The sequence below is a fragment of the Scyliorhinus torazame genome, chromosome 8 (assembly GCF_047496885.1).
Source record: "Scyliorhinus torazame isolate Kashiwa2021f chromosome 8, sScyTor2.1, whole genome shotgun sequence".
In the NCBI taxonomy this organism is placed as follows: Eukaryota; Metazoa; Chordata; class Chondrichthyes; order Carcharhiniformes; family Scyliorhinidae; genus Scyliorhinus; species Scyliorhinus torazame.
This window is the reverse complement of record NC_092714.1, coordinates 159,013,462-159,038,634: the sequence shown is the minus strand read 5'-3', so window position 1 is coordinate 159,038,634 and position 25,173 is coordinate 159,013,462. Positions and strand designations below refer to the sequence as shown.

Here is a 25,173-nt window from a genome sequence, read left to right as displayed (position 1 = left end):
GCTGTACTATCTTCCTATTCCTAGCCTCACTGGCACGTGTCACAGGGAGGAATCCTGAGATAGCAACCCTACAGGTCCTGCTTTTTAATTTTCTACCTAACTCCCTAAACTGCAGCTGCATGACCATGTCGCTCTCCTACCTGTGTTGTTAGCACCAATATGTGCCACGACCTCTGGCTGTTCACCATCTCCCTTCAGAATGCCCCCTGCCCGTTCCGAGACATCCTGGACCTTGGCACCAGGGAGGCAACACACCATCCTGGAGTCTCTTTCCCATCCACAGGAGTGGCGATCTGTACTGCTAACTATAGAGTCCGCTATAACTATCGCTCTTGTGCTCTTTGTCTCTCCCTGTTGAACAACAGAGCCAGCCATGGTGTCACTGCTCTGGCTGCTGCTGCTATTCCCTGATAGGCCACCCCCCCAACAGTATTCAAATTGGTATACTTGTTTGAGAAGGAGATGACCACAGGGGATTCCTGCACCGACTACCTGCTTCTTCGAGCAGTCACCCATCTATCTGCCTGCACCTGGGTGTCACCACATTGCTAAACTCCTGTCTATGATACTTTCTGCCACCATCATGCTCCTAAGTGCATCCAACTGCTGCTCCAACCTATCCAGCACGCCCAGCTATGGTAGTGGAGTTGGACACTTTAGGAACTTTCAAGCAGTTATTGGATAGGCATATGGAGTGCACTAGAATGATTGAGAGTAGGTTGATTTGATCTTAGTTTCAGACTAGTTGGGCACAACATCGTGGGCCGAAGGCCCTGTACTGTGCTGCACGGTTCTATGCGGTCTGAGGAGCTGCAATTGGGTGCACTTCCTGCAGATGTAGTCGTCCGAGACGCTAGAAGTATCATAGATCTCCCACGTCTCACAAGTGCAGCACTTAACCCCACTGACTGACATTTCTATCTCCAATTAATTTATTTCAGAACATTTATTAAACTCTTACCCTCATTTTTCGCTGCAGGTACCCGAGGGCAGTGCAGTAGCACAGTGGTTAGCACAGTTGCTTCACCGCTCCAAGGTCCCAGGTTCGATTCCCGGCTTGGTTGTCTGTGCGGAGTCTGCACGTTCTCCCCGTGTCTGCGTGGGTTTCCTCCGGGTTCCTCCCACAGTCCAAAGATGTGCAGATTAGGTGGATTAGCCATGCTAAATTGCCCTTGGTGTCCCCAAAAAAATGGTTAGGCAAGGTTACTATGTTACGGTGGTGGTGTGGGCTTAACTAGGGTGCTCTTTCTCAGGGCTCCGAATGGCCTCCTTCTGCACTGTAAGTTCTATGATTCTAGGTAGGTCTTTATACCATTTACCTTCCCAGGATGCTCTCTGAATATCTCCTTGCAGATTAACAGTTCCAAAGCAAGAAAAAAGAAAACCAATCAAAAAGGGAAAAAAACACCTCCTCTCACTCTGTACCAAATTATCACACTGCTCCAAATTACCAAGTTTCAATCCCACTATAGTTCCCTCACTCAGGCTGTCTCCCGCCTCACGTGCGCAATGCTCACTGAGAGTGGACTTATGCCTCTTATGTAGAGCTCAGCTGGGCTGAGATGACACACACATCAGTTAGGCTTCAAACAGAGGAATGCAATTTTAAACTTTTGCCTCTAATCAGGCTTCCTCTATTCCTCTCTGAATATTTCATCTCCATGTTCATCCTTCAACCAACGTCACTGAAACAAATGATTTAACCATTAGTTCATTATCTATGAGATATTTCTGTGTGCAAGCTTGCAAGTATGAATGTCTATCTGTCTTATTATTCTGTTGAGACAATGATTTCCACCCCCCCCCCCCGTCTTATTTGATCCCTTCTCTCAGTTTCTCTTTCAAAAATATACTTCGCCAGTGCTCTTTCACATATTTATTGTTAGATTAAAAATAGGAGATGTTTAAAATGCACAAGAAGCCAGCATCTGAACTGGTTGTGAAAGTCAGGAACCATTTCACAGCACGGAAAAAGCTGAGGTTTAAGAGCATACCCTTCAACTGAGAAGCACAGGACTTCAATCTCCAAAATGTAGGATATTCCCGCTCTCCCTCCCTGTTTAGTTCGCCTTCCCCATTCTCATTGCAGCAGTCCCCAATTTCTGCTGTTTACTTCTTTCCTGATTTTTCTCTCTCTGCCATTTTTTCTTTCTCTCTCCTTCTCCGTCATTCTCCCAACTTATTTCTCTAGCCTGCCTGATTTTCTCTGTTTCCCCCTTTTCTTTCTCTCATTTCCTTTATCAACCAGCCCACCTCACTTGCGTTCCCTCTTGCAGCTTTTTGATGTCCTGAATCCAAACGGGCATAAATTACACAATGTTGAAAATATAGCTAATCAATGTCTTAAAATGAATGCTTAGATAACTAAACTGATGAATGTGTTTATTGTTTGCAATGTTTCAGATTATAATTGCCTCACATCACAATTTTGGTGCTCGGTGATGTCTTGGTTTCATCATTGCTGTCACTTCCATGTACAGACTTCCATGTACAGACTGTGTGTCTCTTCAGTATTAGAGTATTAAATTGTTTGCCGTGAATAACAAATCATGTGCTTCAATACTTCCAGGGATGTAGGTTTAGAGCTTTTCCGAACCCACATCATCAACGACCGAATTGTACAAGGCAAGACAATTGATGGGATACTTTTGTTGATTGAAGAAGAGCGAAATGGGGAGGCTGTGGACAGAAGTTTGATCCGAAGTTTACTGAGTATGCTGTCTGACCTGCAGGTAAGGGAGATTTTAACTCACAAATGGATATTTTCTTTCTATGAAGCGGGGATGCCTCCACTTGTTACACTTTGCATCCGAACAGGTCTACCAGGAATCATTTGAACACCGGTTTTTGGAGGAGACCAATTGTTTATATGCAGCAGAAGGACAAAGATTAATGCAAGAGAGGGAGGCAAGTACCAGACACTCTGAACAAAGATTCTTAACTAGCGCTCTACTTGGAACCAGTTCTCTTTCAATGTTAATGTTCTAAATCTAGGTGTCGGAGTATCTTCACCATGTAAACAAACGTCTGGAAGAAGAAGCAGACCGAGTAATTACTTACTTGGATCAAAGCACACAGTGAGTGGTGGCCCTTATTTTTCTGCGATGTCCCATGTGGAATGTAGTTAAGCAACAGTGAGCAAAAGAAAGTAGATTAACTTGGGACTGAATGTGTCTAGGGAAGGTTGATGACCATTCCTTGTGCAAAAACAGGGCTGTGCCTGCCTCTTTCTGCTTCGCTCTTTTTTTTCCTAACGCAATGTACTGAGTTTTAGAACAAAACCGTAGGTACTGACAGAGCCTTTCATGAATGTTAAAAATATGCGGCCAAATTTAAGCAAGGTTACACTTTAATAGAATGTGGCTTTCCCTGGTGTGAGTTGGTTCCGCTTGATGTAAGAGCACATTGTAAACTGGGTGTGCACAGACAGCTGAAATGAGAAGTGGAAGCAGACTGAGGACACTTTGGTCATGAGGTGTTTTTAACATGACAGAAGTGAGAAACAGAAAGGCACCCAGGGCTTGGTGCAATTTGAACAGCAAGCTTGAGGTACTAATTGTTTATGGAAGGCCAATTCATAAATTGTGCTGCACTCTCATCCACTTATGAGGGAGGAGTTGGACATCATATTGCTGCTATTACCAGAGGTATATTTTGTGTCTGAATAGAGATTTCTGACTCCGCAGCAGGTAGCTCTTCAAGCCAGCAACAAAACACATACTAACCAGAAAAGGCTTGCAGAAGCTTACTAGTGCTTGGTGGGGGTAAAATGTGTGTTTTTGTAGAGTGCCCAATTATTTTTTCCAATTAAGGGACAATTTAACGTGGCCAATCCACCTACCCTGCACATCTTTGGGTTGTGGGGGTGAGACCCACGCAAACACTGGGAGAATGTGCAAACTCCACACGGACAGTCACCCGAGGCCGGAATCGAACCTGGGTCCTCGCCACCGTGAGGCAGCGGTGCTAACCACTGTGCCACCGTGCCACTGCCAAAATGTGTGGTTTTTAAATGGAAATTATACTTCTACAGGTTCCTAAGCCAGACTACTAAGAGCTCAGGTTCAAGTTCTGTAGAATTGTCAAAGTAAAGTGTGGCTCGAAATGGAGAGCGTAAGTAAGATAAATATAAATACTACCTGTCTGATCCTGGCTCTTTTTAAATTTGGCAACCTTCTCCATGGTGTTAGGTTTATAAGTACACAGCCGCCAGAAAGAATCATTACATAGAACGTTACAGCGCAGTACAGGCCCCTCGGCCCTCCATGTTGCGCTGACCTGTAAAACCAGTCTAAAGCCCATCTACGCTATTCCCTTATCGTCCATATGTTTATCCACAGTGTTGTACACGAGTGCGGATTGGTCAGCCACGGGACCCCTCTATCAGGCCGCCCCTTCAAAATGGACACCTGATAGCAGGATTCCCTCTGGAATCCCTTGCAGTCCTCACCATGCTTAAATTTGCATGATGAAGAATGGTGAATTGCTTTCTGAGGGAGCACAAATCAGGTGCAATTCACCTCCAGCAGGAGACAATCTCCCAAAAGGAGAATCTCATCCTTTGTCTACAGAGAGAACATTGCTGCTGATGGGCATGCTGCTGAACTACAGTCAGTGTTGATATTTCTTTGGCAGGTAGGATCAAGGATAACCCTCAAGCTTTCTACAGATATGTCAGGAATAAACGAATGACGAGGGTAAGAGTAGGGCCAGTGAAGGACAGGAGTGGGAAGATGTGCTTGGAGTCCGAGGAGATAGGATGAATATTTTTCATCAGTATTCACACAGGAAAAAGACAATGTTGTCGAGGACAATACTGAGATTCAGGCTACTAGACTAGAAGGGCTTGAGGTTCATAAGGAGGAGGTGTTAGCAATTCTGGAAAGTGTGAAAATAGATACGTCCCCTGGGCCGGATGGGATTTAGCCTAGGATTCTCTGGGAAGCTAGGGAGGAGATTGCTGAGCCTTTGGCTTTGATCTTTAAGTCATCTTTGTCTCCAGGAATAGTGCCAGAAGACTGGAGGATAGCAAATGTTGTCCCCTTGTTCAAGAAGGGGAGTAGAGACAACCCCGGTAACTATAAACCAGTGAGCCATAAGAGTGGAAGTAAGGCCATTCGGCCCATCGAGTCCACTCCACCATTCAATCATGGCTGATTTCAACTCCATTTACCCGCTCTCTCTCCATAGCCCTTAATTCCTCGAGAAATCAAGAATTTATCAACTTCTGTCTTAAAGACACAACGTCCCGGCCTCCACCGCCCTCTGTGGCAATGAATTCCACATACCCACCACTCTCTGGCTGAAGAAATTTCTCCTCATCTCTGTTCTAAAGTGACTCCCTTTTATTCTAAGGCTGTGCCCCCGGGTCCTAGTCTCCCCTGCTAATGGAAACAACTTCCCTACATCCACCCTATCTAAGCCATTCATTATCTTGTAAGTTTCTATTAGATCTCCCCTCAACCTCCTAAACTCCAATGAATATAATCCCAGGATCCTCAGACGTTCATCGTATGTTAGGCCTACCATTCCTGGGATCATCCGTGTGAATCTCCGCTGGACCCGCTCCAGTGCCAGTATGTCCTTCCTGAGGTGTGGGGCCCAAAATTGCTCACAGTATTCTAAATGGGGCCTAACTAATGCTTTATAAAGCTTCAGAAGTACATCCCTGCTTTTATATTCCAAGCCTCTTGAGATGAATGACAACATTGCATTTGCTTTCTTAATTACGGACTCAACCTGCAAGTTTACCTTTAGAGAATCCTGGACTAGGACTCCCAAGTCCCTTTGCACTTCAGCATTATGAATTTTGTCACCGTTTAGAAAATAGTCCACGCCTCTATTCTTTTTTCCAAAGTGCAAGACCTCGCACTTGCCCACGTTGAATTTCATCAGCCATTTCTTGGATCACTCTCCTAAACTGTCTAAATCTTTCTGAAGCCTCCTCACCTCCTCCATGCTACCTGCCCCTCCACCTATCTTCGTATCATCGGCAAACTTAGCCAGAATGCCCTCAGTCCTGTTATCTAGATCGTTAATATATAAGGAGAACAGCTGTGGTCCCAGCACTGAACCCTGCGGGACACCACTCGTCACCGGTTGCCATTCCGAAAAAGAACCTTTTATCCTTTTATCCCAACTCTCTGCCTTCTGCCTGACAGCCAATCGTCAATCCATGTTAGTACCTTGCCTCGAATACCATGGGCCCTTACTTTACTCAGCAGTCTCCCGTGAGGCACCTTATCAAAGGCCTTTTGGAAGTCAAGATAGATAACATCCATTGGCTCTCCTTGGTCTAACCTATTTGTTATCTCTTCAAAGAACTCTAACAGGTTTGTCAGGCACGACCTCCCCTTACTAAATCCATGCTGACTTGTCCTAATCCGACCCTGCACTTCCAAGAATTTAGAAATCTCATCCTTAACAATGTATTCTAGAATCTTGCCAACAACCGAGGTCAGGCTAATTGGCCTATAATTTTCCATCTTTTTCCTTGTTCCCTTCTTGAACAGTGGGGTTACAACAGCGATTTTCCAATCCTCTGGTACTTTCCCTGACTCCAGTGACTGTTGAAACATCATCACCAATGCCTCCACTATTTCTTCAGCTATCTCCTTTAGAACTCTAGGATGTAGCCCATCTGGGCCCGGAGATGTATCAATTTTTAGACCTCTTAGTTTCTCTAGCACTTTCTCCTTTGTGATGGCTACCATATTCAACTCTGTCCCCTGACTCTCCGGAATTGTTGGGATATTACTCATGTCTTCTACTGTGAAGACTGACGCAAAGTACTTATTCAGTTCCTCGGCTATTTCCATGTCTCCCATCACAAAATTACCAGCGTCATTTTGGAGCGGCCCAATGTCTACTTTTGCCTCCCGTTTGTTTTTAATGTATTTAAAGAAACTTTTACTATCATTCCTAATGTTACTGGCTAGCCTACCTTCAAATTTAATCCTCTCTTTCCTTATCTCTCTCTTTGTTGTCCTCTGTTTGTTTTTGTAGCCTTCCCAATCTTCTGACTTCCCACTACTCTTTGCCACATTATAGGCTTTCTCTTTTGCTTTGATGCATTCCCTAACTTCCTTTGTCAGCCATGACTGCCTAATCCCCCCTCTGATAACCTTTCTTTTCTTTGGGATGAACCTCTGTACTGTGTCCTCAATTACTCCCAGAAACTCCTGCCATTGCTGTTCTACTGTCTTTCCCACTAGAGTCTGCTCCCAGTCGATTTTCGTCAGTTCCTCCCTCATGCCCCTGTAGTTACCTTTATTTAACTGTAACACCTTTACATCTGATTCTACCTTCTTTCTTTCAAATTGGAGATTGAATTCGACCATATTATGATCACTGCCTCCTAAGTGCTCCCTTACTTTAAGATCTTTAATCAAGTCTGGCTCATTACATAACACCAGAATGGCCTGTTCCCTCGTGGACTCCATCACAAGCTGTTCCAAAAAGCCCTCCTGTAAACATTCAATGAATTCCCTTTCCTTGGGTCCACTGGCAGTATTATTTACCCAGTCCACCTGCATATTAAAGCCTTACTTCTGTTGTGGGCAAAATCTTGGAAAGGTTTATAAGAGATAGGATGTATAACCATCTGGAAAGGAATAATTTGATTAGTGATAGTCAACAATGTTTTGTGAAGGGTAGGTCATGCCTCACAAACCTTATTGAGTTCTTTGAGAAGGTGACCAAACAGGTGGATGTGGGTAAAGCAGTTGATATGGATTTCAGTAAAGCGTTTGATAAGGTTCCCCACGGTAGGCTACTGCAGAAAATACGGAGGCATGGGATTCAGGGTGATTTAGCAGTTTGGATCAGAAATTGGCTAGCTGGAAGAAGACAAAGGGTGGTGGTTGATGGGAAATGTTCAGACTGGAGTCCAGTTACTAGTGGTGTACCACAAGGATCTGTTTTGGGGCCACTGCTGTTTGTCATTTTTATATTACCTGGAGGATGGCGTAGAAGGATGGGTGAGTAAATTTGCAGATGACACTGAAGTCGGTGGAGTTGTGGACAGTGCGGAAAGATGTTACAAGTTGCAGAGGGACATAGATAAGCTGCAGCGTTGGGCTGAGAGGTGGCAAATGGAGTTTAATGCAGAAAAGTGTGAGGTGATTCATTTTGTAAGGAATAACAGGAAGACTGAGTACTGAGCTAATGGTAAGATTCTTGGCACTGTGGATGAGCAGAGAGATCTCGGTGTCCATGTACATAGATCCCTGAAAGTTGCCACCCAGGTTGAGAGGGTTGTTAAGAAGGCGTACGGTGTGTTAGCTTTTATTGGTAGAGGGATTGAGTTTCGGAGCTATGAGGTCATGTTGCAGCTGTACAAAACTCTGGTGCTCCCGCATTTGGAGTATTGCGTGCAATTCTGGTCGCCGCATTGTAGGAAAGATGTGGAAGTATTGGAAAGGGTGCAGAGGAGATTTACCAGAATGTTGCCTGGTATGGAGGGGAGATCTTATGAGGAAAGGCTGAGGGACTTGAGGCTGTTTTCGTTAGAGAGAAGAAGGTTAAGAGGTGACTTAATTGAGGCATACAAGATGATCAGAGGATTGGATGGAGTGGACAGTGAGAGCCTTTTTCCTCGGATGGTGATGTCTAGCACGAGGGGACATAGCTTTAAATTGAGGGGAGATAGATATAAGACAGATGTCAGAGGTAGGTTCTTTACTCAGAGAGTAGTAAGGGCTTGGAATGCCCTGCCTGCAACAGTCGTGGACTCACCAACACTAAGGGCATTCAAATGTTCATTGAAGATAGACATATGGACAATAAGGGAATAGTGTAGTTGGGCTTTAGAGTGGTTTCACAGGTCGGCGCAACATCGAGGGCCGAAGGGCCTGTACTGCGCTGTTATGTTCTATGTTCTATCTGTAGTTTGGAATCATAAACTATTACAAATGTCCAAACTTTATTTGGTGTTATTTGCTAAGGCTGTCCTATGACAGGCTGACTAAATTGAGCTTTTCTCTCTGAAGTTTAGAATGAGAGGAAACTGTCAAAATTCTCAAGAGACTTAATCGGGTAACATTGAGAAATCGTTTCTGCTGGTCCGCATTCTAAAACATGGGGCCAGGTCCCAGGATAAGGGGCTGAGGGCTGAGTTGAAAAATTACTCCACTCAAAGTGGGGTGGATTTTTGACATTCTGTGCTCCAGAAGGTTGGCGATGCTCTGCTGTTGAATACATTTCAGACTGGGATAGACAGGTTCTTCTCCTGGGATTTAATGGCTAGATATGGGGAGCAGGTGGGAAAATGGAGTCGAAACCCAAGATCAGCCAGATCATATTGCAGAGGGAGGAGGCTTGATCGACTGTCGCCAACCCATCTTAATTCTTATATATTTGCGGTTAAAGCAATGCTGATTTGTCAATGAAAGAAATGCTGATGTCATCTTGGGAACATAATTAAATTATTATATCTTGACAAGTCTGTAAATAACAGCTGGGAATGAGAATAACAGCGTGCTGTGTAATCATTAGTGCTGGTCATTATGTCTGTTGTTTCTCTTATTGGAGGGGATGTGTTCAAGTGGGTCATTGTTTCCACATTTGGGCCACAAGACAAAGATTACTGGGCTTGCTGTTTCTGGCCCATCAATTTGCATTTGGGGGTCAGAAGTCCTGGAACTCCCTCCCTAACAGCACTGTGGGCACACCACATGGACTGCAGTGGTTCCAGAACCTTCTGGGCAATAACAGCTGGCCGAGCAGGGGACATTCACACCCGTGAGCAAATAAATATGTGAAAAAAGTGAACTAGGCTCCATGTGCTGACATTAGACCATTGACGTTGCATTTGGGCCATGCTCATACACCCTCTTGTTCCAACATCAAAAGATACTGGCTGGGATTCCCTGAAGTCCCCACGCCGGCACGAGAACTGGCGCCAACCACTCTGGCGTCAACAGCCCCCGAAAGTGCAGAATTCTCCACACTTTCGGGGGCTAGGTGGACGGCGAAGTGGTTGGCGCCGCTCCAGCTGGCGGCGAAGAGGCGGCGTGAGTTTGCGCATGCGACAAAGGGCCGGCGTGATATCGCGCATGCGTGGAACCACCGGCGTGGATCCGCGCATGCGCAGACAGTCCAGCATATTTTGGCGAATGCGCAGGGATTTACCTTCTCCGCGCCGGCCATGGCGAAGCCCTACAGGGGCTGACGCGGAAGGAAGAAGTGCCCCCATGGAACAGGCCCCGATCACGGCCCAGGCCACCATGTGTCCCCCCCCCCCCCCCCCAGGTCGGATCCCCCTGTGACCCCCACTGAGGACTGCCCCCGCTGACCTATCTGCCAGGTCCCGCCGGTACATGAGCTGAGTGATTCACGCAGGTCGGACTGGCCAAAAGCGGCCGGCCGCTCGGCCCATCGGGGCCCGGAGAATTGCCGGGGGGGCCACCGCCAAAGGCCCCCGACCGGCATGCCGTGAGTCCCGCCCCTGCCGCCGGAGAATACGGCAGACGGCGACGGGGCAGGATTCGCGCCGCGCGCACCCCCCCCCCCGGGATTCTCCAACCCAGCAGGGGGTTGAAGAATCCTGCCCACTGTCTCTCTGATCCCTGGCTGTGAATCATCTTTCTTTGCCAAAAGGCTGTTGTGGGTCAATGCAATCCGAGATCTCGGTCCGAGTAATCTCGAACTCCTGCTCTTATCTGGTGACCAGTGAAGATCAAGCTGGCTTTTCTGATCCTGATACCTGTTAAGCAAGGCTCTTTGCAAAATACGATTCCCATTCGGCATGCTCCCTTTGCTCCTTTTTTGATGTTGGACCAATTTTGTTCATTCCTCTTGTACAGTTTGACTGGATTGGCACTTGGCTCTCAGTGCTTGGTTAATGGTTCTACCTGTATGCAGTACTTTCAGTGAGACCAGTTTATTGGTGTGCGTTGTGTTGTATGATGCTTGTCTGGAACGTTTCACTACTTTCTCATTTCCTGTATGACATTTAGTGTCTTTTATTGGTAGGGTGGCTATTGTACATTTTCAAAATGAACAGTTGGATACATTTGTGATTTACAGAAAATGGTTGATTGCCAATGTTGAGAAGCAACTTCTTGGTGAACATCTGACAGCGATTCTTCAGAAAGGTAAATTCAAAACAAATTCCCTTTCTATTTAACGGAGAATGACGAGACTCAAGTTAAACAGGTGTTGGCCGCGTGCTATGGTTTGATCCGAGTGCCTGACCTTGACAGTATGGCAGCTGCACTATTTGATCTAACTGCTCGACACTGACAGTCTGACTGCTGCAACATTTGATCTGGCTGCCTGACCCTGGCAGTGGCTGCACCATTTGATACGAGTGCCTGACCCTAACAGTAGCTGCACCATTTGACATCACTCTGACAGTCTTGACTGCTGCACCATTTGATCCAACGAACTGACCCTGACGGGAGCTGCACCATTTGACCTGACCCTAACAGTCAGACTTCTGCATCATTTGATCCGACTGCCTCGCTCTGGCAGTATGACAGCTGCACCATTTGATCCGACTGCCTGACCCTGGCAGAGTGGCTGTAGCACTATTTGATCAGAGTGCCTCACCCTAACAGTAGCTGCACCATTTGATCTGAGTGCCTCAACCTGACAGTCTGCCTGCTGCACCATTTGATCTGACTCTGACAGTCTGACTGCTGCACCATTTGATCTGACTCTGACAGTCTGACTGCTGCACCATTTGATCTGAGTGCCTCAACCTGACCGTCTGACTGCTGCACCATTTGATTTGACTCTGACAGTCTGACTGCTGCACCATTTGATCTGAGTGCCTCACCCTGACAGTCTGACTGCTGCACCATTTGATCTGACTCTGACAGTCTGACTGCTGCACCATTTGATCTGAGTGCCTCACCCTGACAGTCTGACTGCTGCACTATTTGATCTGACTCTGACAGTCTGATGCTGCACCATTTGATCTGAGTGCCTCACCCTGACAGTCTGACTGCTGCACTATTTGATCTGACTCTGACAGTCTGATGCTGCACCATTTGATCTGAGTGCCTGACCCTGACAGTCTGACTGCTGCACTATTTGATCTTACTGCCTCACCCTGATAATATGACTGCTGCACCATTTGTTCTGACTCTGACAGTCTGACTGCTGCACCATTTGATCTGAGTGCCTCAACCTGACAGTCTGCCTGCTGCACCATTTGATCTGACTCTGACAGTCTGACTGCTGCACCATTTGATCTGAGTGCCTCACCCTGACAGTCTGACTGCTGCACCATTTGATCTGAGTGCCTCAACCTGACCGTCTGACTGCTGCACCATTTGATTTGACTCTGACAGTCTGACTGCTGCACCATTTGATCTGAGTGCCTCACCCTGACAGTCTGACTGCTGCACCATTTGATCTGACTCTGACAGTCTGACTGCTGCACCATTTGATCTGAGTGCCTCACCCTGACAGTCTGACTGCTGCACTATTTGACCTGACTCTGACAGTCTGATGCTGCACCATTTGATCTGAGTGCCACACCCTGACAGTCTGACTGCTGCACTATTTGATCTTACTGCCTCACCCTGATAATATGACTGCTGCACCATTTGTTCTGACTCTGACAGTCTGACTGCTGCACTATTTGATCTTACTGCCTCACCCTGATAATATGACTGCTGCACCATTTGTTCTGACTCTGACAGTCTGACTGCTGCACCATTTGATCTGAGTGCCTCACCCTGACAGTCTGACTGCTGCACCATTTGTTCTGACTCTGACAGTCTGACTGCTGCACCATTTGATCTGAGTGCCTGACCCTGACAGTCTGACTGCTGCACTATTTGATCTTACTGCCTCACCCTGATAATATGACTGCTGCACCATTTGATCTGAGTGCCTCACTCTGACAGTCTGACTGCTGCACCATTTGATCTGAGTGCCTGACCCTGACAGTCTGACTGCTGCACTATTTGACCTGACTCTGACAGTCTGATGCTGCACCATTTGATCTGAGTGCCTGACCCTGACAGTCTGACTGCTGCACCATTTGTTCTGACTCTGACAGTCTGACTGCTGCACCATTTGATCTGAGTGCCTCACCCTGACAGTCTGACTGCTGCACTATTTGATCTGACTCTGACAGTCTGACTGCTGCACCATTTGATCTGAGAGCCTCACCCTGACAGTCTGACTGCTGCACCATTTGATCTGACTCTGACAGTCTGACTGCTGCACCATTTGATCTGAGAGCCTCACCCTGACAGTCTGACTGCTGCACTATTTGATCTGACTCTGACAGTCTGACAGTCTGACTGCTGCATCATCTCAGCTTACTGCCTGACCCTGACAGTAGCTGTACCATTTGATTTGACTGCCCAACTCTGACATAAGACCATAGGATATTGAAGCAGAATCTGGCCAAACGGCCCATCGAATCTGCTTCACCATTCAATCAGGGCTGATCTGTTTCTCACCCTTATTTTCCTGCCTTCTGCCTTTAACCCCCTCTTAATTGCGAAGATATGAATCTCTGACTTAAAGATACTCAGTGATTTGTCCTCCACAACCTTCTGCGGCAAAGAATTCAACAGATTCACCACTCGCTGGCTGAAGAAAATCCTCCTCATCTCAATTTTAAGGGATTTTACCTTCACTCTGAAGCTGTGCCCGTGAGTTCTAGTTTTTCCTACTCGTGGAAACATTCCACGTCCATTCGATCCAAGCCCCTCAGTATCCTGTAAGTTTCAATAAGACCCCCCTCATCCTTCTAAACTCCGAGTACAGACCCAGAGTCCTCAACAGTTCCTCATACGACAAGCTCTTCATTCCAGGGATCATTCTTGTGAACCTCCTCTGGACCCTTTCCAAGGCCAGCACATCCTTCCTTAGATACAGGGCCCAATCCTGCTCACAATACTCCAAATGGGTTCTGACCAGAGTCTTGTGCAGTCTCAGAAGTACATCCCTTCTCTTGTATTTTAGCGTCAGTGCTGTGCCATTCGACCTGGTTGCCTGACCCTGACCGTCTGACTGCGGCACCATAGCGTCAGTGCTGTGCCATTCGACCTGGTTGCCTGACCCTGACCGTCTGACTGCGGCACCATAAGGCACCCTACGTGTGCAGTGCCTTGGATTCCTTTGCTGTGGTTTATTATTGTGGAGATTTGTAATTCTTCAGGAGTCCCGTTACGTTTCTTCTTGGTAACGATGGGCTTGATCATTAGGTGCATTCTTGTATAACAGCTGCTTAGCGTCACGTATCCATGGAGCACCACTGTGTAAAATGTGATTGTTTCCATTTTTGTTTTGCTTTCATGTCCCTGTGCTGTTCTCTGAATGCCAACTTTAACCATTCTCCCAGATTAAACCAAAGTGTTCACCATCTCACCTTTCCCTTTAAAGCTGAGTTTATTTTTCAACCCCATATCCTACACACTGTAAAGACCATGTTTGTTCATCTCTTTAATATTTCCAGGTTTGCCTTTACCTTCATTTGTCTGCTGCTGAAACACTCGACCCTCCCATCTCTCATTAACGGCAACTGCGCCAAAACCCTTACTCGTATCCAATCCCACACATTCATCACTGTCTAATTATTGACTCCTGACCTTATTATCACCTTACATTTGCCATCCTTTTGTTTCAGTTTCTCCATAGACTCACCTCCCTATCTCAGGAATCATTCTCCCCTACAATCTACAGACTCCGTCAAATTGACTATTTAGTAATTTTGCCCACCATTGACAGCTGTATCTTCAGCTGCCTTAGCTCCACTCTTTGTAATTCCCTGCATATATTCTGACTCGACATTTTGTAAGAGCTTCCTTAAAACTCCCCTCTCCTAATCTGTCTGACGTGGTGCCTATGCTTCCCTGGAACATTTTGTGACGTTGACCGTGCTCCCTTGATGTTGTTGAGGTAATAGATGGGAGCGACAGTTTTACATTGTTTCATCTATGCTTATTGTTCCAGGCCTCAATCATCTTCTTGATGAAAACAGAATAACGGACCTCACGCTTCTTTACCAACTGTTTAGCAGAGTTAAAGGTGGTCTGCAGGTTCTTTTGCAGCATTGGAATGAATATATCAAGGTATATCTTCAAAACCTCATGCAAATTGATCCTTTTGAGGACACTGACTATATTAGTATGTGTAAAGGTTTTGCTAGTTCTATGCTAAATTGTGAAATGCGGGTCCCAAGTACATGTCATCTGTGTAGAGGGTCTTCAGCCCATGTGACCAGGACTTCTATCCAGTGAAATGTTAGAGGACTTGATATTGTGGTTCTCCCTTCAAAGCTACAGCCTTGCAAAATCGAGATCAGGTTTAAACGCAGAAGTGAAAGATTGGAAAAGGATTTCCGAATCAGATATAGTATTATGTATCTTCCTCTCCAATTGAGAGAGAATATGCCATCGCCGATCGCAAATTGACTTCTATCGTTTGTTGCAGTAGAACTCAAAGGTTTGTTTTCTTCACCTAAATGAGAAAGAGGACATCAAGTTTGCATTATAGACTTAGAGAATCCCTGCAGTGCAGAGGATGGCGATCGGTGTCCAGGCCTCCCCGTCGGAGCGGGCGGACGGCCGGTGTCCAGGCCTCCCCGTCGGAGCGGGCGGACGGGCGGTGTCCAGGCCTCCCCGTCGGAGCGGGCGGGCGGTGTCCAGGCCTCCCCGTCGGAGCGGGCGGTGTCCTGATCTCTCCGTCGGACGGGTGGTGTCCTGATCTCTCTGTCGGAGCGGGCGGAAGGGTGGTATCCTGATCTCCCCGTCGGAGCGGGCGGACTGGCGGTGTCCTGATCTCCCCGTCGGAGCAGGCGGATGGACTGTGTCCTGATCTCTCCGTTGGAGCGGGCGGACGGGCGGTGTCCTGATCTCTCCGTCGGAGCGGGCGGACTGCCGGTGTCCTGATCTCTCCGTCGGAGCGGGCGGACGGGCGGTGTCCTGATCTCTCTGTCGGAGCGGGCGGACTGGCGGTGTCCTGATCTCCCTGTCGGAGCGGGCGGGCGGGCGGTGTCCTGATCTCCCCGTCGGAGCGGGCGGACGGGCGGTGTCCAGGCCTCCACGTCTGAGCGGGCGGGCGGTGTCCAGGCCTCCCCGTCGTAGCGGGCGGAGGGGCGGTGTCCAGGCCTCCACGTCGAAGCGGGCGGACGGGCGGTGTCCTGATCTCTCCGTCGGAGCGGGCGGACGGGCGGTGTCCAGGCCTCCCCGTCGGAGCGGGCGGGCGGTGTACAGGCCTCCCCGTCGGAGCGGGCGGTGTCCTGATCTCTCCGTCGGAAGGGTGGTATCCTGATCTGTCCGTCGGAGCAGGCGGATGGACTGTGTCCTGATCTCTCCGTCGGAGCGGGCGGACGGGCGGTGTCCTGATCTCTCCGGCGGAGCGGGCGGGCGGGCAGTGTCCTGATCTCCCCGTCGGAGCGGGCGGACGGGCGGTGTCCAGGCCTCCACGTCTGAGCGGGCGGGCGGTGTCCAGGCCTCCCCGTCGTAGCGGGCGGAGGGGCGGTGTCCAGGCCTCCACGTCGAAGCGGGCGGACGGGCGGTGTCCTGATCTCTCCGTCGGAGCGGGCGGACGGGCGGTGTCCAGATCTCTCCGTCGGACGGGCGGTGTCCAGATATCCCTGTCGGAGCGGGCGGAGGGGCGGTGTCCAGGCTGCCCCGTCGGAGCGAGCGGACGGGCGGTGTCCAGATCTCTCCGTCGGAGCGGGCGGAGGGGCGGTGTCCTGACGTCCCCGTCGGAGTGGGCGGACAGGAGGTGTCCTGATCTCTCCGTTGGAGCGGGCGGACGGCGGTGTCCTGATCTCTCCGTGTGAGCGGGCGGTGTCCTGATCTCCCCGTCGGAGCGGGCGGTGTCCAGGCCTCCCCATTGGAGCGGGTGGACGGGCGGTGTCCTGATCTCCCCGTCGGTGTGGGCGTACGGGTGGTATCCTGATCTCTCCCTCGGAGCGGGCGGACGGGCGGTGTCCTGATCGGCCCGTCGGAGTGGGCGGACGGGCGGTGTCCTGATCTCTCCGTTGGAGCGGGCGGACGGCGGTGTCCTGATCTCTCCGTGTGAGCGGGCGGTGTCCTGATCTCCCCGTTGGAGCGGGCGGACGGGCGGTGTCCTGATCTCCCCGTCGGAGGGGCGGTGTCCTGATCTCCCCGTCGGGGGGGCGGTGTCCTGATCTCCCCGTTGGAGCTGGCGGACAGGCGGTGTCCTGATCTCCCCGTCGGGGGGGCGGTGTCCTGATCTCCCCGTTGGAGTGGGCGGACGGGCGGTGTCCTGATCTCTCCGTTGGAGTGGGCGGACGGCGGTGTCCTGATCTCTCCGTATGAGCGGGCGGTGTCCTGATCTCTCCGTCGGAGCGGGTGGACGGGCGGTGTCCAGGCCTCTCCGTCGGACCGGCGGGCGGTGTCCAGGCCTCCCCGTCGCAGCGGGTCGACGGGCGGTGTCCGAACCTGCCGGTCGGGGAGGACGGGCGGTGTCGGCCTCCCCGTCGTAGAGGACGGGCGGTGTCGGCCTCCCCGTCGTAGAGGACGGGCGGTGTCGGCCTCCCCGTCGTAGAGGACGGGCGGTGTCGGCCTCCCCGTCGTAGAGGACGGGCGGTGTCGGCCTCCCCGTCGTAGAGGACGGGCGGTGTCGGCCTCCCCGTCGGAGAGGACGGGCGGTGTCGGCCTCCCCGTCGGAGAGGACGGGCGGTGTCGGCCTCCCCGTCGGAGAGGACGGGCGGTGTCGGCCTCCCCGTCGGAGAGGACGGGCGGTGTCGGCCTCCCCGTCGGAGAGGACGGGCGGTGTCGGCCTCCCCGTCGGAGAGGACGGGCGGTGTCGGCCTCCCCGTCGGAGAGGACGGGCGGTGTCGGCCTCCCCGTCGGAGAGGACGGGCGGTGTCGGCCTCCCCGTCGGAGAGGACGGGCGGTGTCGGCCTCCCCGTCGGAGAGGACGGGCGGTGTCGGCCTCCCCGTCGGAGAGGACGGGCGGTGTCGGCCTCCCCGTCGGAGAGGACGGGCGGTGTCGGCCTCCCCGTCGGAGAGGACGGGCGGTGTCGGCCTCCCCGTCGGAGAGGACGGGCGGTGTCGGCCTCCCCGTCGGAGAGGACGGGCGGTGTCGGCCTCCCCGTCGGAGAGGACGGGCGGTGTCGGCCTCCCCGTCGGAGAGGACGGGCGGTGTCGGCCTCCCCGTCGGAGAGGACGGGCGGTGTCGGCCTCCCCGTCGGAGAGGACGGGCGGTGTCGGCCTCCCCGTCGGAGAGGACGGGCGGTGTCGGCCTCCCCGTCGGAGAGGACGGGCGGTGTCGGCCTCCCCGTCGGAGAGGACGGGCGGTGTCGGCCTCCCCGTCGGAGAGGACGGGCGGTGTCGGCCTCCCCGTCGGAGAGGACGGGCGGTGTCGGCCTCCCCGTCGGAGAGGACGGGCGGTGTCGGCCTCCCCGTCGGAGAGGACGGGCGGTGTCGGCCTCCCCGTCGGAGAGGACGGGCGGTGTCGGCCTCCCCGTCGGAGAGGACGGGCGGTGTCGGCCTCCCCGTCGGAGAGGACGGGCGGTGTCGGCCTCCCCGTCGGAGAGGACGGGCGGTGTCGGCCTCCCCGTCGGAGAGGACGGGCGGTGTCGGCCTCCCCGTCGGAGAGGACGGGCGGTGTCGGCCTCCCCGTCGGAGAGGACGGGCGGTGTCGGCCTCCCCGTCGGAGAGGACGGGCGGTGTCGGCCTCCCCGTCGGAGAGGACGGGCGGTGTCGGCCTCCCCGTCGGAGAGGACGGGCGGTGTCGGCCTCCCCGTCGGAGAGGACGGGCGGTGTCGGCCTCCCCGTCGGAGAGGACGGGCGGTGTCGGCCTCCCCGTCGGAGAGGACGGGCGGTGTCGGCCTCCCCGTCGGAGAGGACGGGCGGTGTCGGCCTCCCCGTCGGAGAGGACGGGCGGTGTCGGCCTCCCCGTCGGAGAGGACGGGCGGTGTCGGCCTCCCCGTCGGAGAGGACGGGCGGTGTCGGCCTCCCCGTCGGAGAGGACGGGCGGTGTCGGCCTCCCCGTCGGAGAGGACGGGCGGTGTCGGCCTCCCCGTCGGAGAGGACGGGCGGTGTCGGCCTCCCCGTCGGAGAGGACGGGCGGTGTCGGCCTCCCCGTCGGAGAGGACGGGCGGTGTCGGCCTCCCCGTCGGAGAGGACGGGCGGTGTCGGCCTCCCCGTCGGAGAGGACGGGCGGTGTCGGCCTCCCCGTCGGAGAGGACGGGCGGTGTCGGCCTCCCCGTCGGAGAGGACGGGCGGTGTCGGCCTCCCCGTCGGAGAGGACGGGCGGTGTCGGCCTCCCCGTCGGAGAGGACGGGCGGTGCCCGGGCCTATTTTGTTATAGAACATAGAACATAGAACAATACAGCGCAGTACAGGCACTTCGGCCCACGATGTTGCACCGAAACAAAAGCCATCTAACCGACACTATGCCATTATCATCCATATGTTTATCTAATAAACTTTTAAATGCCCTCAATGTTGGCGAGTTCACTACTGTAGCAGGTAGGGCATTCCACGGCCTCACTACTCTTTGCGTAAAGAACCTACCTCTGACCTCTGTCCTATATCTATTACCCCTCAGTTTAAAGTTATGTCCCCTCGTGCCAGCCATATCCATCCGCGGGAGAAGGCTCTCACTGTCCACCCTATCCAACCCCCTGATCATTTTGTGTGCCTCTATTAAGTCTCCTTAACCTTCTTCTCTCCAACGAAAACAACCTCAAGTCCATCAGCCTTTCCTCATAAGATTTTCCCTCCATACCAGGCAACATCCTGGTAAATCTCCTCTGCACCCGCTCCAAAGCATCCACGTCCTTCCTATAATGCGGTGACCAGAACTGTACGCAATACTCCAAATGCGGCCGTACCAGAGTTCTGTACAGCTGCAACATGACCACCCGACTCCGGAACTCAATCCCTCTACCAATAAAGGCCAACACTCCATAGGCCTTCTTCACAACCCTATCAACCTGGGTGGCAACTTTCAGGGATCTATGTATATGGACACCTAGATCCCTCTGCTCATCCACACTTTCAAGAACTTTACCATTAGCCAAATATTCCGCATTCCTGTTATTCCTTCCAAAGTGAATCACCTCACACTTCTCTACATTAAACTCCATTTGCCACCTCTCAGCCCAGCTCTGCAGCTTATCTATATCCCTCTGTAACCTGCTACATCCTTCCACACTATCGACAACACCACCGACTTTAGTATCGTCTGCAAATTTACTCACCCACCCTTCTGCGCCTTCCCCTAGGTCATTGATAAAAATGACAAACAGCAACGGCCCCAGAACAGATCCTTGTGGTACTCCACTTGTGACTGTACTCCATTCTGAACATTTCCCATCAACCACCACCCTCTGTCTTCTTTCAGCTAGCCAATTTCTGATCCACATCTCTAAATCACCCTCAATCCCCAGCCTCCGTTTTTTTTGCAATCGCCTGCCGTGGGGAACCTTATCAAATGCTTTGCTGAAATCCATATACGCCACATCAACTGCTCTACCCTCGTCTACCTGTTCAGTCACCTTCTCAAAGAACTCAATAAGGTTTGTGAGGCATGACCTACCCTTCACAAAGCCATGCTGACTATCCCTGATCATATTATTCCTATCTAGATGATTATAAATCTTGTCTCTTATAATCCCCTCCAAGACTTTACCCACTACAGACGTGAGGCTCACCGGTCTATAGTTGCCGGGGTTGTCTCTGCTCCCCTTTTTGAACAAAGGGACCACATTTGCTGTCCTCCAGTCCTCTGGCACTATTCCTGTAGCCAATGATGACATAAAAATCAAAGCCAAAGGTCCAGCAATCTCTTCCCTGGCCTCCCAGAGAATCCTAGGATAAATCCCATGAGGTCCCGGGGACTTATCTATTTTCAGCCTGTCCAGAATTGCCAACACCTCTTCCCTACGTACCTCAATGCCATCTATTCTATTAGCCTGGGGCTCAGCATTCTCCTCCACAACATTATCTTTTTCCTGAGTGAATACTGACGAAAAATATTCATTTAGTATCTCGCCTATCTCTTCAGACTCCACACACAATTTCCCATCCCTGTCCTTGACTGGTCCTACTCTTTCCCTAGTCATTCGCTTATTCCTGACATACCTGTAGAAAGCTTTTGGGTTTTCCTTGAGAAGTATTTGGCAGGAAGGATCATGTCCCCTCCTTGCTCGTCTTAGCTCTCTCTTTAGATCCTTCCTCGCTACCTTGTAACTATCCATCGCCCCAACCGAAACTTCACACTTCATCTTCACATAGGCCTCCTTCTTCCTCTTAACAAGAGATTCCACTTCCTTGGTAAACCACGGTTCCCTCGCTCGACGCCTTCCTCCCTGTCTGACCGGTACATACTTATCAAGAACACGCAGTAGCTGATCCTTGAACAAGCCCCACTTATCCAGTGTGCCCAACACTTGCAGCCTACTTCTCCACCTTATCCCCCCCAAGTCACGTCTAATGGCATCATAATTGCCCTTCCCCCAGCTATAACTCTTGCCCTGCGGTGTATACTTATCCCTTTCCATCATTAACGTAAACGTCACCGAATTGTGGTCACTGTCCCCAAAGTGCGCTCCTACCTCTAAATCCAACACCTGGCCTGGTTCATTACCCAAAACCAAATCCAACGTGGCCTCGCCTCTTGTTGGCCTGTCAACATATTGTTTCAGGAAACCCTCCTGCACACACTGTACAAAAAACGACCCATCTAATGTACTCGGAACTGTATCTTTTCCAGTCAATATTTGGAAAGTTAAAGTCTCCCATAATAACTACCCTGTTACTTTCGCTCTTATCCAGGATCATCCTCGCCATCCTTTCCTCTACATGCCTAGAACTATTAGGAGGCCTATAAAAAACTCCCAACAGGGTGACCTCTCCTTTCCTGTTTCTAACTTCAGCCCATACTACCTCGGAAGAAGAGTCCCCATCTAGCATCCTCTCCACCACCGTAATACTGCTCTTGACTAGCAGCGCCACACCTCCCCCTCTTTTGCCTCCTTCTCTGAGCTTACTAAAACACCTAAACCCCGGAACCTGCAACATCCATTCCTGTCCCTGCTCTATCCATGTCTCCGAAATGGCCACAACATCGAAGTCCCAGGTACCAACCCATGCTGCCAGTTCCCCTACCTTGTTTCGTATACTCCTGGCATTGAAGTAGACACACTTCAAACCACCTACCTGAACACTGGCCCCCTCCTGCGACGTCAAATCTGTGCTCCTGACCTCTATACTCTCATTCTCCCTTACCCTAAAACTACAATCCAGGTTCCCATGCCCCTGCTGCATTAGTTTAAACCCCCCCAAAGAGCACTAACAAATCTCCCCCCCAGGATATTTGTGCCCCTCAGGTTCAGATGTAGACCATCCTGTCTGTAGAGGTCCCACCTTCCCCAGAAAGAGCCCCAGTTATCCAAAAATCTGAATCCCTCCCGCCTGCACCATCCCTATAGCCACGTGTTTAAATGCTCTCTCTCCCTATTCCTCATCTCACTATCACGTGGCACGGGCAACAACCCAGAGATAACAACTCTGTTTGTTCTAGTTCTGAGCTTCCATCCTAGCTCCCTGAAAGCCTGCCTGACATCCTTGTCCCCTTTCCTACCTATGTCGTTAGTGCCAATGTGGACCACGACTTGGGGCTGCTCCCCCTCCCCCCTAAGGACCCGGAAAACACGATCTGAGACATCACGTACCCTTGCACCTGGGAGGCAACATACCAAACGTGAGTCTCTCACGCTCCCACAAAATCTCCTATCTGTGCCCCTGACTATAGAGTCCCCAATTACTAATGCTCTGCTTCTCTCCCCCCTTCCCTTCTGAGCAACAGGGACAGACTCCGTGCCAGAGGCCCGTACCCCATGGCTTACCCCTGGTAAGTCCCCCCCCCCCCCCCACAAGTATCCAAAGCGGTATACTTGTTTCTCAGGGGAACGACCGCAGGGGATCCCTGCACTGACTGCTTTTTCCCAGTCCCTCTTACAGTTACCCACCTATCTCCAATCTTTGGTGTAACTAATTCCCTGAAGCTGCTATCTATGACCCCTTCTGCCTCCCGAATGATCCGAAGTTTTTCCAACTCCAGCTCCAGTTCCCTAACTCGGTCTTGGAGGAGCTGGAGATGGCAGCACTTCCTGCAGGTAAAATCAGCAGGGACACTAACTGCATCCCTCACCTCAAACATCCTGCAGGAGGAACATTGCACTCCCTTCCCTGCCATTCCTCTAACTTTCTACCAAGATCTGGCTAACAACTAAATTAAATTTTTATAAAAAATAATAATATAATAAAATATGGTACTTACCTCAGACCAATGGGTTTTATTATTAGGTTAGAGGAGGAGGGCGGGTGGGAGACACTACACGTGTAGTGTCTCGGGTTTCCTCTCCACCAGAATTTATTGGTGAGGGTCTTCCCAGACGCCCGCGGGTCGACTTCCTGTTCCCGCCTAAAAAAACGAATTAAAAAAAAAAGAAAAATTCTCAGCTCCTGCTGAAATTGACTAACCAGCCAGCTCCACTCCCGCTGAAAACGACTGGCCTGCCCCTGCAAAGACAAGTGCTTTTAAAGGTTGACTTACCTCCCAGCAACCTCCTTCCGCAATGCTCCCGCTGAAACTGACTCACCAGCTGTTCTCACGCCGAAATCGACTGGCCTGCCCCTGCAAAGACAAGTGCTTTTAAAGGTTGACTTACCTCCCAGCAACCTCCTTCCGCAATGCTCCCGCTGAAACTGACTCACCAGCTGTTCTCCCGCCGAAATCGACTCCCGGCCGATTTATGCTCCATGAAACAACTTGGGAGTGTTTGTTAATGTTAAAGGCACTACTTATATATAAGTTGTTCTTGCTATATGATTTGGAGCATCAAACCTAAAATGGAAAATTGCTTGGTCCTTGTTTCCTTCACTACCTAACTCACCCCCTCTAAGATGCTCCTTACATTCTGCTTCTTTTGAACAAGATTTTGACTATCTGCCCTAGTGTCTTGGTGTCATATGCTTCTGAGCACGTTAAAGATGCTGCATGCATGCAAATATTTATTGTTGAGGTAGAGTTTTTTTCTTTTCTCCTGATATGAGCCACGTTTCCGATATGAAGTGGTGTTTATTTTCCAGACATTTGGAACTGCAATCGTAGTTAATCCTGAAAAGGACAAAACGATGGTTGAGGAGCTGCTGGACTTCAAAGAAAAAGTAGATCATGTCATTGAAGTGTGCTTTGTCAAAAATGAGAAGTTTGTCAATACAATGAAGGAAGCTTTTGAGACTTTTATCAACAAAAGACCGAACAAGCCAGCTGAGTTGATAGGTAGGTTGATCAGTTCATTTGGAGCATCAAGTATTTAACAACTATAAAGATGAATAGAAACTTGTGCAGTACTTCCCAGCGGCACCCATATATGAGTAAACCAAACTGTTTGGAGAACTTAATTGTTACATGTACAAATGTTTTGTCCAATATAGATTTCCAGTGCTTGTTTGGCCCTCCCAAGACTGATGTATATGGAACCGTTTTGCAACACTGAGTTCCATCTTTCACCATTGCACCTTGGCTCACCCTTCTGCCTTAGCAATGTCAATCCCTCACTGGACTGCAGTCACATGTAGGCCAGACGGGGTGCAAATGGCAATGTGCTGCAAAGGACATTCGTGAATCAGTTTCGGTTTTCATAATTAAAAGTTCACTGTTACCTCTGGCATGTATTCCTCTGTTCCTTGGTCTCTATCCATCAGGTTGGCCAATCGTTCAAAGTAGTGCTTTAGGAACTCTAATCCGAGGGGAGAGACCCAATTCCAAGTTTCCCCCAGTTTAAGGGAGTCAGAACCTGCACAAACAAATCAGAGTGAAAGAGAAATGGTGATGTGCTTTGTGTCACTGGGTGTAAAATCCTGACTATTCCGTGCAACTGCTGTTTATTTCCAGTAAGTGGAATCCCCGGTATAATGTTGACCACTCAGGAATTCTGATAATCAGAGAGAAACATAGTAGACTTCCGGTTGTGACCATGGAGTGAGTGGTCACATACAGGGTTGTTCCTGCTTAAAGTCACAGAAAAGGGCTCTTTTCACACAGATCTGGGTGGAATTTTGATGAAAGGCATAGGTGAATGTTAGGGGAGTAGTTTACCCCTGGAATGGGAATCTTCTGATCGCCAGACCCGGCAGAAAGCAGTGAGCGATTTGGCTGGAAAGTTGAAACAGTCTTGTGCTTCACAGACAGTCTCTTCCAGCGTGCAGG

General features: G+C 50.6%; 1 protein-coding gene across 4 annotated transcripts in view; it reads left to right on the top strand.

The window, feature by feature from the left end:
* Positions 1-25,173, top strand: part of LOC140428224 (cullin-4A-like) — a 195,504-nt gene that overhangs the window by 69,599 nt on the left and 100,732 nt on the right. For 3 of the 4 annotated variants that reach the window (XM_072514450.1, XM_072514449.1, XM_072514448.1), the window contains 6 exons: positions 2,570-2,732; positions 2,818-2,907; positions 2,995-3,077; positions 11,029-11,096; positions 14,923-15,041; positions 24,051-24,243. In XM_072514450.1, coding sequence (XP_072370551.1) covers positions 2,570-2,732; positions 2,818-2,907; positions 2,995-3,077; positions 11,029-11,096; positions 14,923-15,041; positions 24,051-24,243 — 716 coding nt within the window. Of the gene's footprint in view, positions 1-2,569; positions 2,733-2,817; positions 2,908-2,994; positions 3,078-11,028; positions 11,097-14,922; positions 15,042-24,050; positions 24,244-25,173 lie in introns of those variants that run through there. The other variant, XM_072514451.1, reaches the window with a different exon arrangement.